A 15,457-nucleotide genomic window follows, 5' to 3' on the forward strand; every position below is an offset into this window, starting at 1 on the left:
TAGTGCGCCGGCGCAAGCACCGCTGTCAATCAAGTCTGTGGTGTACGGCGCAGGGGTAGTATTTCTGCGCCTGCGCAGTACACCTCGGACAATGTGGACTTGATTGACAGTGGTGCAGGCGCGGTAGAGACAACCTCGAGTTCGCCCTCTGCACCAGCAGGTACCCCGGGCCAACAGCTGAGTGCAGAGCTGCGATGGGGGACATGTCAGCTGCAAGGGACTGGAGGAAGGCACAGGTAAGTAGAAAGGGGGGGAGCTTTTTTTTTTTTTTTGATTGATGACTCCTTTAAAGGTTTACCAAGGTGAAAATAAACTGATGAAATGAACATATATGTTCAGTCCCAAGCATACAAATAATCAGGCTGTGTTACTTTTTCTTTCTCCGCCTGAAAGAGTTAACATTCAGATATGGAAGTCACTATTTCTATCCAGCCAGACCTAGTCCGTCTACATTGCATAACCCTCACCGATAAGAAATTACAGCCATAAAACTCTTTCCTTGCAGAGAAAAAAGCTTCTTACTACAGGGGATAAATAAAAAAAGGTCAATACTGTAGTTCATATATTTTACTTCAAAGACTGTGTCATTGAGCAGAGACAATGGAACTTTAAAACAAATGTAAAAAGTAGATTTAAACATAAAATAAAATTGTGGGATATCTCAAAAAAGTCATTTTTAGGAGTAGGAGAATAGATACAATTGTTTATCTCATCAGTTTATTTTCACCTCGGTATTCCTTTAAAGGACCTCTGTCGCGAAAATCTTGAAATTTAAAATATATGTAAACGTATACAATTAAGAAATACATTTCTTCCAGAATAAAATGAGCCATAAATTACTTCTCTCTTGTGTTGAGGGCATTTACAGTAAGTAGTAGAAATCTGACAGAACTGACAGGTTTAGGACTAGTCAATCTCCTCATGGGGGGTTCACATGGATTTCTTTATTTTCAAAATGCACTTAGTGAATGGCAGTTGCTCCCGTCCAACTGACAAAAATGTTTGCAGTGAGCAGGGAGGCTAGTCAACATCTTTAGCATCTTATTTAAGATTTATGTATAAATCTTTTTCAGGGAGTGTCTTTATAAAGAATAAAGGCCATGCTGAGAATCCCCTATGGAGAGATGGACTAATCCAAAACCTGTCAGTAATGTCAGATTCCTACTACCTACTGTAAGTGACAGCAACAAAGGAGAAAAGTAATTTATGGTTTATTTTACTCGGGAAGAAATGTACTTCTTATTGTGCTTTCAGTGGGTCTGATAAAGGTACATAAAGTACATACGTTTTTCCATAGCCCAAATAATTCTGACACAGTCATGCAGCAATCTGTACAGCATATGATTCAAAGTGGACCTGACTAGTTAATTTAACAGACTCCGCTTGGCACAGCTGACAGAGACACACACACACACACACACACACACACACACACACACACACACACACACACACACACACCACACACACACACACACCACACACACACACACACACACACACACCACACACACACACACCACACACACACACACACCACACACACACACCACACACACCACACACACACCACACACACAGACACACACACACACACACACACACACACACCACACACACCACACACACACACACACACACACACACCACACACACACACACACCACACACACACACACACACACACACCACACACACACACCACACACACCACACACACACCACACACACAGACACACACACACACACACACACACACACACACCACACACACACACACACACACACCACACACACACACACACACACACCACACACACACACACACACACACCACACACACACACCACACACACCACACACACAGACACACACACAGACACACACACACCACACACACACACCACACACACACACCACACACACACACACACACACACACACACACACACACACACCACACACACACACACACACACACACACACACACACACACACACACACACACACACACACCACACACACACACCACACACACCACACACACACCACACACACAGACACACACACACACACACACACACACACACACACACACCACACACACACACCACACACACACACACACACACACACACACCACACACACACCACACACACACCACACACACACACACACACCACACACACACACACACACACACACACACACACACACACACACACACACACACACACACAGCTATTAACGTAATTAGGTTTAAAAAGACAAATGCGCATCAAGTTCAGCTGTGAAAATAAATTGCTCTTTCAGAAAGCAGCACTTAATGATGAACTCGATTTCCCATGATCCTGTGCGGCGCCGATGCTTGTCACTCTATGGAAAAGATCATTATGACCACTGACACTTCATGGAATCATCATTAACTTCTCTTTCTTCCTATTGCAGTGAGAAAGTCATTAAGTCCGCAAGCAGCACCCCTCCCATCTCAGACAGCCCAGGTACAGTATATTATATGAGACTGGAGGAATTAGCCTAACTGATTGCCTTGAACACTGTGTTCTTTCCTGGTGCGTATTACAGGAGAGGAACAGCCTGTGTTGCCATCATATGCACTTATGAGTGAACTGTCAGCCAGGGGCTGCTAACAGATGCAGAGAGAGAGAGGCAAGGAGCGGTCTGGGTCATCTGTTTTATTACTGGGCTCTAATAAAGCACTTGTTCAAGAACAGATTACATTTTGCATTTTATGGAACATTATTTAAAATGAACTATGCTATGCTTTGTAAAACACGTATCATTTGTTCAAGCCATGCAGAGAAACTACCTGCTCCACCAGCACCTAAGAAACTGATTGCTGCCTGCCCACATCTCTCTTTAGGGCATCGAGAGCCGTTGTACACAATCTAGATTATCAGCAGAGGCGTGCCCGACTGGCCACATTGACCGAGAACCATCTGACTTGTGTATGACGCTTTAGACAGAGTGGGGAATGAGTAGAAGCACTGTCAGTGTATTATTGCTAGCGAGGGCCAAGGCAGAGGCGAGAGAGGCTCTAGCCTCAGGGCACAGTGGGGGGCGCACAACTCACTCAGCTATCATTCCCCTATTGTGTATGAAGCAGAGAGAAATAAGAAAAGGGGATACATAGTAGTGACTGCAAGCCAGATAACTAGAGAGTCAGGTGCTGGGGACCCTGGGGCGCCTCTTATGGTGGCCATACATGGTACAATTTTTTCATACAATATTACCATTTCTATGTAGTATAAGGGTAAATTAAGTGAATATACTGAAAGGATAATTTATGCAGTTCCCTTATATTACATAGAAATGGTAAGATTGGATGAAAAAATTGTACCATGTATGGCCACCATTTGTCTAATAGCAATCAGTGTGTGACAGCTGGGGTGGGAGGGAGGGGCACACTTTGGTGGCTCAGCCTTGGGTGCTGGAGGACCTTGTCCCGGCTATGTTGCTAGCTGTATCCCAGACTGAGAGGTTTGGGTTTTTTTTTACTTAGTGTGGTTTTGGATAGCTTTAAGTAGACAGGAAGTGAGGGATATATCCACAACAGGGCTAAAGTAGCCATACTGTTGGGGAGGATGGGCAGATTGGACCTAGAGACAAATCTCTCTCTCTCTCACCAAATCTGATTAGAGATGGATCTGTCAGCTGCCCATACATCTCTGGCCAATTCCCTATCAATTTCATGCTGAAATAGATCCGGAATAAGCCTTGTGGCGCCGCACACCTGTTTATGGCCACCGCTTGTCCACAGCTGGCTCTGGGCTCAGTCCTTGGCCCGTACACACGCCCCATGTGGTTACGGGCGTACACGTGGGGGGGGGGGGGGGGATGACGTCACACAAGTGGCGGCACTGGAGGGACACATTGCACATTAGGGAGGACAGTGTCGGGGGATTCGAAATCTGACAGAAGCAACAGGTTTTGGACCAGTCCAGTAATCTGCAAACTTGGCTCTCCGGCTGTTAAGGAACTACAAGTCCCACAATGCACTTGCCTTTATGAATCATGACAGTGGCTGTCAGACTCCCGCAATGCATTTTTGGACTTGTAGTTCCCTAACAGCTGGAGAGCCAGGTTTGCAGATCACTGGACTAGTCCATCTCTTTATGGGGGGATTCTCAGGGATTTATTTTCAAAAGCACTTAGTGAATGGCAGTTGCATATATCCCTACTACAGTTCTCCTTTAAGGGGGCCCATTCACACTTGCAAAACGCTATCGCTTTTGCTAGCGTTTTGCTCAAGTGATTTTTGTCTAACGTGAAAAAAATCGCCATTCACACTTGGTGATTTTTTTGCGATTAGCGCTTCTATAGCACTTAACGTGATCGCCGGGAAATCGCCTGAAAATGGTGCAGGCTACAAATTTGCGTTTGCCAATTTGCGTTAATCGCCGGTGAGAATGGGCCCATAGGGTATTATTGCACTAGCGAGCGCTAGCACTTGAGCGTTTTGACGGAATCGTCGGCAAAACGCTCAAGTGTGAATGGGGCCTTAGAGAATATCTTTATAAAGGTTAAGAGCCTTGCTGAGATTCCCCCATGAAGAGATGGACTAGTCCAAAAGTCGCTTCTGTCAGATTTCTACTACCTACTGTAAGTGTAGGCAACATAGGAGAAAAGTAATTTATGGCTCATTTTACTCTGGAAAAAACATAGTTCTTATTTGTCTGTTTGCACATATTTTACAATTTTTCGTCATAGTGCCCCTTTAAGAACGCTTATAATGTAATTGACACAGCTACCTAGAAATAAAATCATTTACAGTGCACTTTACATTGTAGCCTTTTTTCGCTATAGTGCCCCTTTAAACCACAGAGATAATATTCTGTACCTAGTGTATATATGCTTATAATGTTGACAGCTGTATCAGTGGCTGTTATTAATGGCTGTGTTATGTAAGGCAATCTATATGAGGTTTATTGGTTACTCAATGCCGCAGAGAGTGCTGCCTAATCTACATTTCTACTGGCTGCTCTCACTCCTCTCTGCTCAGCGGCTTCCAGCAGATAGAAGGTTCTCACTTCTCATCAGAGCTGATAGCGTTTGTTCATTGTGCAGCAGAAAGGCGAGCTCAGTCGCATCCGCCACAGAAATGCTGCTTGCCGTCCAAAATAAATTTCCTGTCAGCAGAAACAGAAGGCCGGTGTTGTTGTTGTGCGAAACACAATGAGCTCTCAGTGTGTGATTAACCCGTGCAATATTACAGGTCGCAGCAGTGGCAGGACGGGCTTGAGCCGTACATAGTAAATAGTTTGCATAGAGCCTGCTGTGATCAGGACGTTCAGGGAATATAAACAGTGTGTGGAAGCAGTATGGTGGTCACAGTCCCTGTTTAATGGGTTAAATGCGCTTGCCAGTGCAGTACAGCCTGCTTTCTCTTCACTCTGGATTCAGCTGGCTGGCAGGTCGACCAGGTGAGAATATGCCTTAAAGGGGTCCAAGCAGCTTATCTTTCTGCAGTTTGTTCTGGTTTCTAATAGCTGTAGGAGCTGCCATTTCCCCCCTCCCCTTCTTCCTGCCCCTATTTATCCAGGGGAAGGTGTGAATGTAATCAAGTGTACATTTTCTAAACGGTTTGAAGTACAGTGTACTATGTCCCCACCCCCTGCTAGTGAAGGCTTTTGTTTGCTCATTGCTCCTGCTAATTACAGCTGTCCTTATCTGCCTGCTCTTTCTAGGGACAGCAGGCCGTGAAAGTGGGGCAATAAAAACCCTCTAACAAACATTAAACAGTAAAAAGAAGAGGTAGAATGGATTTTTTAGTAATCAGCCACATTGTTAGCATGCAATGTTAATCTACAATTGAGATGCTCTGGGGGCTAAAAATGCTGCTCGGTTCACTTTAGGGTGGCCATACACTAGTAGATGGCTACCAGATCAGATCCCTTTCTGATCAAGCAAGAAGAAGTTACTCCAATTAGTGGCTAAAGTATAAAACGATCAGGAATACCATAGTATCCAGCACCAGCTCCCAAACCTAACGTGCCCTGTGAACATATCACCTTGTGTCACTGACACAGTGCTAAAGAGTACCTGTCACTCAGCACTGATGTCACCCATCACCAGGAAACAAGCTTCTATTCATACAGAGAGACTTTGTATTTGCATGTGCAGTCCTCTCATCTCTCAGTTGTATTTGCATTCAGTGGCAGCTATCATCTTTTTTCCCAACAATATTTCTAAACAGAATGAGTATTAAACCACCCACACACTTTCCTAACTGTGTCATCAAGTGTAATTTATAGACAGGCTGTGAGATCAGTGTAGGTACCCGGCATGCAGATTAGAGGAAGCTGGGGAGAAAACCATGAATTGTTTCATTGTTGTCTCTCATGTCCCTGAGGAAAGGTGGTCATACATCTGGCGGCCGATCCACCATTCCAGGCCCGGATTTACCTCACAGGAGCCTGCTATAGGCACAGATGTCCTGGCACCTTAGACTTCACCCTCCAGGGACCTACAAACCCCAACCACGCTGCACTGCAAGTGTGCTGGCTGGCTCAGCTGTCACTTCTACCTTATTTCCCTTGCCTGTCATAAGTAGCTACAGGTGCCCGTTAGTATTAGGCAGCCAGAAGTACCTTCAGTATTAAGTAGCTAGAGGTGCCCCCAAGTATTAGGTAACTGGAGGAACGGGATCTGTTGAAAAGGGCGCCCGAGCTGCCTGTATGAAAAGGGCGCCGCCATAGACATCAATGTTATTTCTGGAAATATGGGCTACAAGGTGTAGAAAAGGGCGCCCGAGTTTTGATATAGGCTACAAGTGGGCTCCCCTTTGTAGCCCATATTTTTTCGGCTACAAGGTTTTCGGCTACAAGCGGGCTCCCCTTTGTAGCCCATATTTTTTTCGGCTACAGTAAGGTGCCCCTCTGTAGCCCATATTATTGACTTTTTTTTGTAGCCGAAGTTTGTATATGGGCTACAAGCACTGTAAGCCGAATTATTTCATTCCCCCACTATCCATGGCGGCCTGGAGGGGGAATAGTAATTGACACATCCCGGAGTTTTTTTCTAGCCGAAGTTTTTATATGGGCTACATCAAGCGTCTTTTTTGTAGCCGAACTTTATATGCGCTACACCAGGCGCTTTTTTTGTAGCCGAAGTTGGTATATATGGGCTCCACCAGGCGCCCTTTTTTACCGGCGCCCTTTTCATGTAGACCCAGAGGAACCTCAGAATTAAGTAGCCAGAGGTGCCCCTGACTGCAGGTCTGGTCAGTGGAATGCTGAGAGCAGAGAGAGTAACCTCTCATTTACACTCTCATCATTACTCTGCATAGGGAAGGAGGGAGGGAGGCACTCAGAGGGAATGAAGCCACCTTTCCATCATCAGGTGCCTGTAGACACGTGCCTTATGGGAAATACGGTCTTGCACCATCTAATTCGATTATTATAATCGGATGAAAATCGGCAGATCGATGATGTGCTCAATTTCAGGCTGAAACTGGCCCGCATGTATTGATCAGACATACTGCAAGAGGGCCGACATGTTTGATTGGGTGAGCAATATCAGTACACGTCAAAACCCCGTTGCCCTACCCCCTACTGTAAAATGTGCCCCGTGCAGTATACTTTACCTGTTGGTATCTGCCACTGGCTCCTTGCTCCGTCCTCTGTCCACATACACGTGCCCATGTGATTGCTGGCGTATACATGTCCACATTACGACAGCAACCATGTATGTGGACGGAGCACGGAGCCAGCGGCAGACATCGACATGTAAAGTATACTGCACAGGGCACCAGGGGGCACATTTTACACAAGAGGGGGCAGCGCTGGGGGTGGCAGGCGGCAGATGCGGCGTCACAAGGTCGATTCCAGAGAGATTTCATGCACCGCAGGCAACGTATCTCTCATCGATCAGAGGGAGATCTGTCTCTTTGTTGATCTGCCCACCCTTCGTTTGATTTAAAGTGAACCTCCGGACTAAAAATCGACTCAGCAGCACTAAAAAGGCCTGGTGTTTCTTTAACAGCTTCACAGCATCAGAACTTTGTTTCTCTTATCCAAGCCTCATTTTTAGCTGCACAGAAGAAAACTGCCCGGGCTTTTTTCCCCTGATGCTGTGCAACGCATGATGGGATTTCTGATGTTGTTGCTCTCGTTCTGCTGTAAATTTTTTTTTTTACATTTTGAATTTGACATTTGAAGCCTAGCGCATGCAGCTGGGAGGGGTTATCAGGACACAGGACAGTTGGAACTGTGTCTCCTGCTCCTTGTCACCTCCTTTCAACCAAAAAGATGGCTGCCCCCATGACAAAGATGGCAGCCCCCATGAATCACAAACATTTGCCTGTTCTTTTAAAACGGGGGGGTAAGAGATTATATTACCTATCTATTCTAATTAACATAACTAATGTAACTTAATGACAGTATGTTTGTTTAGGCTGAAGTTCCCCTTTAAGGCCACCTTAAAGGGAATATCGGAGCTGAATGAAAAAAAATCTACTTACCCGGGGCTTCCTCCAGCCCCAGCAGCCGCTATGTCCCTTGCTGCAGATCCGCTCTCAGTGGCTGACTCCCAATCCCAGACGGTGCAGAGGCCAACCTCCCCAGGGCGTCCTCTACTGCGCGAGCGCGGCTGTCAATCACTATCACTGCGCAGGCGCAGGAATTCTGTGCCTGCGCAGTACACTCCGGACAATGTGGACTTGATTGACAGCAGCGCTCTCGCAGACGCAGTAGAGGATGACCTGGCGAGGTCGGCCTCTGCACCGTCGGGACCGGGAACCAGCGGCTGAGAGCGGAGCTGCGGCGAGGGACATAGCGGCTGCCAGGGGCTGGAGGAAGCCCCGGGTAAGTAGATGCCCTTTTTTTATGCAGCTTGGACATTCCCTTTTAGACTATGTTCACAGTGCTCAGTTGCATAACACACACGTTATAATGACTGTGAACTGCAAAGGAGACTGGATGTAGACTTTAATACAAAGCCTGCATGCATAATGTGATCAGTTACAATGCAGTACTGTGAACAGGCCCATAGAATTGTATGGGCAGAGAGTTGACATGCAGAATTATTCTGCAACACAACTGATGTACTGGTTAGCCCTGCAATGAGATGCAAATAATTTTGAGTTGATGCAGCGTTATCTTAAAATTTGATTGGTTCATTGTAAAGCTGCATACATTTGCATGATCCTGCATCAACTCGACATTATCTGCATCTCATTGGCCATCCTAATCAGGATTAGGCGGCCGGCACCCAATAAATTTAGCAGAATATTGGCAGAAATTGTGGGGGTCGGTCAGGGTTAGGTATCGGTAGGGGAAGGGCTCGTATGATGATAAGTTAGGCGTAAATATCAGCTAATTTAGTGGCTGGGGGGATTTTTTCATTGTTTAGGGTTAGGTATTGGTAGAGGGACGGCTCTTGTGAGAACAAAGTTAGTTTGGTTAGGTGTTAGTAAAATATTGGTAAGAATGACTGATATTTTATCGGTATTATTCACTGGCAAAAGTGGGATATCAGTGATATTACCGATATTCCACTAGCGGCTTTCTCCCGCCCCCAGCTTACTGTGGTGCGCTTTTTAAATGTACGCACTGTTGAAGATATCAGATCTCTCTTTTTCTTTGTGTTGTTTATGTGTACTTCTTGTGAGATGCTTACCAGTAATGGCTTATTTCATATTTGCAGTGCACACAGTTACCGGTGGGAGGAATACATTAGCCATCGTCGAAACTACAACCGTCATCAACCAAGCGCCACCTGCTGGTTCACACATGCAAGTCAGCCTGCACGACATGCGACGAAATGTGGCGGAACTGCGGCTTCAGCTGCACAAGATGAGGCAGCTGCAGGTAAGTGACTCTCTGGCAATATTAGTAATAGGAATATACACTTTATTGGAGAATTACCTCAGGACTTAACGGTCAGCCTGTTATTTAATATTTTACTGGTTTAAAAAAATAATTACAAAATACATACATTTTAAGGCTATATCTAGTAAAAAACATTATACATTTCCATCCAGATCCAGGCACAGATGCTGCCTCATCCCTGTGTAAGAACACAGTAATGTTTTATGAGAAAACTCTTTGTTCCATCCCCATTCTGACAATTCTGACCCAAGCAACAGCTGCAGCCCCTCCCTCAGAGCCTGCTGTTAACTCCTCCACTAGACATCTTAAAGTCATGTGACCCAGAAAGTATTTTTTATTTGCAGAAACCTCATTTGACACCTAAAATATAACAGGTACTCTGCCTACTAAGGCCTCGATTCATAAAAGTGAGTGTGGTAGTTCAGAGAAGCGTGGGAAATTACCACTAGCGGTAAATAAGGGTTTTTGCAGTGAATTTATTAAAAAAATTCAGAGTGCGAGGTGATTGCGATAGCAGGCGGTAAGTGTGCGGTAAGGAAAGCTGTCGGTATAATTTGCTGTGTGCGGTAGTTTGCCGCTGACTTCCTAATGACAAGGTGCATGCTGGGTAGAAGTGGGCAGTTTTAGACATAAGTGACTTATTTTTTATAAATTATAAATCATTATATATATATATATATATATATATATATATATATATATATATATATATATATATATATATATATTTACGTATATTTATTATTCTTATAAATTATCTAACTCTGTACGATTTCTAAAAGCCTGGGTGATATTACAACCACCCTTCTACATTTCCTCCTCTGTATCTTTAAAAATTCCATAACATTAGGTTGAAAGGGCTCCATTTGTCACCTAAAATGCTACTGAGTAGAACAAACTCGCCAGGTCTTTGTTGGCGATAACAACACGTTATTTATCTCTTCCTTACTCCCCCCTTTTATTTTCCATGAATTCACTTCATTCAGTTTACCGACACTAACGTTTTCATTACCGCACTATTACCGCATGCGTAAGAACAGGCGTAACATTTTATGAATCGACTATTAATAACATACCATACAGTAATTTACCGCTTTGGCGATAACGCATGCGGTAATCGTTTATGACTCGAAGCCTAAGTGGTGGTCATAAGGCTTTTGATTTGCAACCAAATCTACCATCAGATAAATCCCCCTGTGAGGGAATCTGATCAGAGAGGGATACATTGCCTGCCCACAAACTGCACACAGATTTCAGCATGAAATCTACTGAAAATCGTCCTAGCACCGCTGCCTGCTTGGCCATCAGGAATTCTCACCTCCTCCGGTGTCTGTTTGGCTTACCACTGTGAGTGCTCATACTAAGTGACACTGGCACATGTAGTGACGTCGGACATGTTCCGGGGTCACTTGGTACATATGCTCGAGATGACAATTAAAAAAAAATGCCGGAGGACGTCAAGAGTCTGTCGGTCATTAGGAAATCAAATGCATTTACTGCTGCACACCCCCTCAAGCCCTTAAAACCGATTTTTTTCAGCATGCCCGATTGATCCTTTCAATAGAATGTGACAGGAATTCAGTTAAAATGTTCTACCAGGCATTGTCATCTGGCAGAATTACCGTAATCATTATGAGCGAATTGGCTGAATATCGGGGACCCTAAAAGTTGTGATGGGCGAATAATTTTCTTGTCATTCTAACTAGCTTCACCCAAGCAATAGAAGATGGGGATAGCCAATTGTCAAACAATCAACACAGCACCTAGATCAGCTGCCGCAAGCTTTGATTTGCTAATCCTAAATTCTGCTTCCTGGGCGGGGCTAATCAGCTTATTAGGATAATGTCCTGTTTAGCGCTAGTTTAGTCCCTTGCCAAAAACGGATTCAGATTTCCCAGCAAGCATTGCTCTGCTCTGTGTCTGGTTAGTGCTGTGCTGGGTTTGACCTGTAGGTATGGCAGCGGACAAGGCAATGTTGTGTTCCTGCGTTCATACGGCTTGGCATTTAGCTATATTGTGAGTGGCGTTTCCCGTATAGTCTGCCAGTGGAAGCAGCTGTGATTATCTTGTGCATGATGATTATATTAAGATGCATTCAGAGCACAAAGTGACCTTGCGCGGCGGTAGCGAGCAATCTAATTTTGTATGATCACAGGCTCTGCTCTCAGATACCTGGGCTGTGGGACGCTCTCAAAGACACTGGGAGGATTCTCATTACAACCTGCAACAAATCTCTGTCACGGCCCAACACTTTCTGTTTTCCTGCAGATTTACACCTTGGCATTCTCTCCAGCTTTTGACATATTTCGTGCACACGACCAGTCGGTATTTACCAGCACTACCAATTGCTCAACAAGCTGGCAGAACAATCGTTTTACATTAGCCTGCAGTAGAATTCACTTCAGATCAATCTAGGCCAGCTGGTCATTTCGTTATCATTATCAAACCTGCTACTAAAACATATGAGTAACTGTAAAGTAGACAAAATTCATCAGCCCCCTCTGCACTCTCCTACCGTGTTTCCCTGATGTTAAGACATCCCCGAAATTAAGCCCTGCCAAGAATTTCGTGCATACTAAAAATATAAGCCCTAGCAGCACTAAGGGGGAAAAGTATGGCAACTTGTGTTATTACTGGATCTGATGGTCTTGTGGGCGGGGCCATGGCTCCATCATTGGGCCTGCTACTCAATGAGGGCAAGTATTGGCCCGATAACAAAGCGATGGTCCCGCCTGTGAAACCATCAGCTTCAGTAGAAGCACACATTGCCTTAGTTACTTTTTCCTCATAACCTGAAGCTTGGGGACACAGTGGAATGGAGCTGGGGGTAACAGGAGGATGTAGAAGGAGAGCGGAAGACACACTGAACGACTAGGAGGACAGGGGATAGAGGAGGACACAGGGGCACACAAGGTGCCAGCAGAGGAAGGGGCGGCACAGTGAGGAAGGCAGGAGAACACACAGCACAGTAACTTGTGTTTTTATAGAAATATAAGACATCCCCTGAAAATAATTTCTAGCACATCTTTTAGACCAAAAATTAATAAAGATGCTGTCTTATTTTCGAGGAAACGTGGCAGCTACAATCCCAGGTTTTTCAGTTTCCTCGTGATAAAGTTGTGCCGGATGTGGCTACATGATAGAGGGTCTCTGTATAACTGCATCACTCTCCATTCATTCTTCGTCAACCCCAACCCTTATCAGATCATCCCCTGTGACCCGATATTAATCATTCCTGGCTCCTCACCTGTGTCTTTATCCTTGTCATTCCCTTTACCTGCATTCCTGTCACTCCCAAGTCTATCTATTCATCACTCCAACCGCCCTGATTTTAGTGAAATAGTCCCATTTTGAATCTGTCTCCCTATCCCCAAAAATATGTTTGTGTGACTCTAAAATGTATTCTCATCCTCATAGTAATTATTTTCAAATGAATATGTAGGAAACATCCAGCAGTCTCGACCAACCAAGCACAAATTGCCAGCAGTACTCACAGTGGTGAAGGCCAACTTCTTAAGCTGGCCACTAACGGTCCAATTTCTAGCGAAAAATTGTTCGAGCGATCAGAAATTCTGATCGGATTGGTTGTAAATAATCTCCATTGATGGACACAATCGATTATGAACGAGTGAAAAAAATGTCGCCCGAATGAATTTTCATCGAACGAAAATTTGGATTTTCTTTGTGGTCATGATAGGAAGCAATGATTGGTTAGTTGATGGTGTAGTGAACGATTTTTCGTCCGATCAGAATTTCTGATCACTCGAATGATTTTTCGCTAGAAATTGGACCGTTAGTGGCCAGCTTTAGGCTGTTTGTGGGCTCTGCTGTGCTTAAAGTGTACCTGAGAGGGCACAGGTAGGATGCAGTTGGGACACAGAGGTATGTTCCCTTCTCCATGTCATGCCTCTGTGCCCCCCACGTGCTCTCTGCCTCCTCTATGATCCTCCTGAAATTGGCGACAAGCTGCTTGTCGGCAATTTGGAGGGGAAGGGGCGTCCCTTCTAGGAGAAGCACTCCTGCCAAATGCCCAATCGTGCGTTAGGAACGTCCCTGCCCCTGCTGTAATTGCTCTGCCTCTCCCACGCCACTCCCCGCCTCCCTTCTCTGTGCTCTGTGTTAAGACACACAGAGCCAGAGCTGCCGCGTCGTGACTCCAGGGGTCACGGCCATGGTCTTTATTTTTTTTTTACATCTAATTGATTGCAGGTCGTAGGAGCAGCTGGGAGCGTTAGCAGTCAACACTACCTGATCCAGCTAGCCCCGAGGTTCAGGTAGTGTTTTGTTTTTTATCAAAAATGCCTACCTCGAGTTTACTTTAAAGACTGGGTTTCCAGTGCAATCATTAGGAAAGGGGTACATTCTGTAATAATGGTGAGAAACACTATTCAAGAGATGTCAGGTGACCTTTACAATTGTAGCCAGTACCTCCTGTTTGTTATTTGGATGACATTAATGACCATTAAAGAGTGCAGTGCCCTTTAATACACAGCATGTGGTGGGCACAATGCCTTCCTGAGATTGCAGGCATGGTAGAGGCAATAAGAAGACGCTTCTGGCACTGTAGATGGAAACTATGGCAGAGTGTAATAGCTCACGTCATGGAGCAAGCAGAGCTCACACAAGGTGAAGGTCCATAACGACTTATACAGGGAGTAACACTGGGGTTGGAAAAGGTGACTGTAATTCTGGAGGTCTGTTGTACTTCTTGCTGTGAATAAGGTGTGTGCTGCCTGCAAGGAGACCAATCTGTGAATCCTTGAGGACTTTATTGGCAGAATAAATAGAATGTACACAGCTCCCCCTGCAGGCTTTCAGTTAAACTTGCAGGTAAAGGAATTTCCTTAAAGAGACATCGAAGCTAAAAGAAAATTATGATATAATGAATTGGTTGTGTAGTACGGATAATCACAAGAACATTAGAAGCAAAGAAAATATTCTCATATTTTTATTTTCAGTTATATAGTGTTTTTTTATAACATTGCATCATTCTCTAATAATTGCAGTTTACACACTACTCAGCATTCTAAATGATTTCACAGAGCAGGCCAGTGAACTATTGAACTGTCCTCTGGAGAGAAAAAGAAAATACAGTGCCAGACACTTGAGATAATAAGCAATATGAGAAGAAGAAGACGGATTCCGGCACTCCAATGTGCTGCAGAGCAGGGACAAACCCAGGATTTTGAAAGGGGGATTCCTGAAAGCTCTCCTTCAGCCACGAACAATACAGTATAATAATATGGTAGGACACCATGCTGGGTACACATAATGCAATTTCCAGACTGACAGGATGTGACAAGTATTTCCTAAATGTCTGATCTGCTCCCAATCAACAACAGGATCAATCAGGAGCAGTTAGGATACAGATAATAATGAGGACAGCCAATATTGCTAATGATGGGGAAAGTGAAGCATTTACACAGCAGGGCACACGGCTGTGCTCATACCTGACTCTGTTAAGTTGCCCAAGGGGCCAGTGCTGTGAGCTGCAGGATGCCTGCAGATATTCTTGTGTCTCAACTTGTGCCTGTCCCCTGACACTGCACCGGCCCAGGTCTGAATGGGGATTCTGGGCAGCTGTACTCCCCCCTGCGTTTGCCTATG

General features: G+C 44.9%; 1 protein-coding gene across 22 annotated transcripts in view; it reads left to right on the forward strand.

Annotated features, from left to right (window-relative positions):
- KIAA1217 (KIAA1217 ortholog) overlaps positions 1-15,457 on the forward strand; it is a 798,974-nt gene that overhangs the window by 690,308 nt on the left and 93,209 nt on the right. For all 22 annotated transcript variants that reach the window (XM_068235624.1, XM_068235630.1, XM_068235626.1 and 19 more), the window contains 2 exons: positions 2,451-2,503; positions 9,666-9,829. In XM_068235624.1, coding sequence (XP_068091725.1) covers positions 2,451-2,503; positions 9,666-9,829 — 217 coding nt within the window. The remainder of the gene's footprint in view (positions 1-2,450; positions 2,504-9,665; positions 9,830-15,457) is intronic.

The sequence above is a fragment of the Hyperolius riggenbachi genome, chromosome 5 (genome assembly GCF_040937935.1).
Source record: "Hyperolius riggenbachi isolate aHypRig1 chromosome 5, aHypRig1.pri, whole genome shotgun sequence".
In the NCBI taxonomy this organism is placed as follows: domain Eukaryota; kingdom Metazoa; phylum Chordata; class Amphibia; order Anura; family Hyperoliidae; genus Hyperolius; species Hyperolius riggenbachi.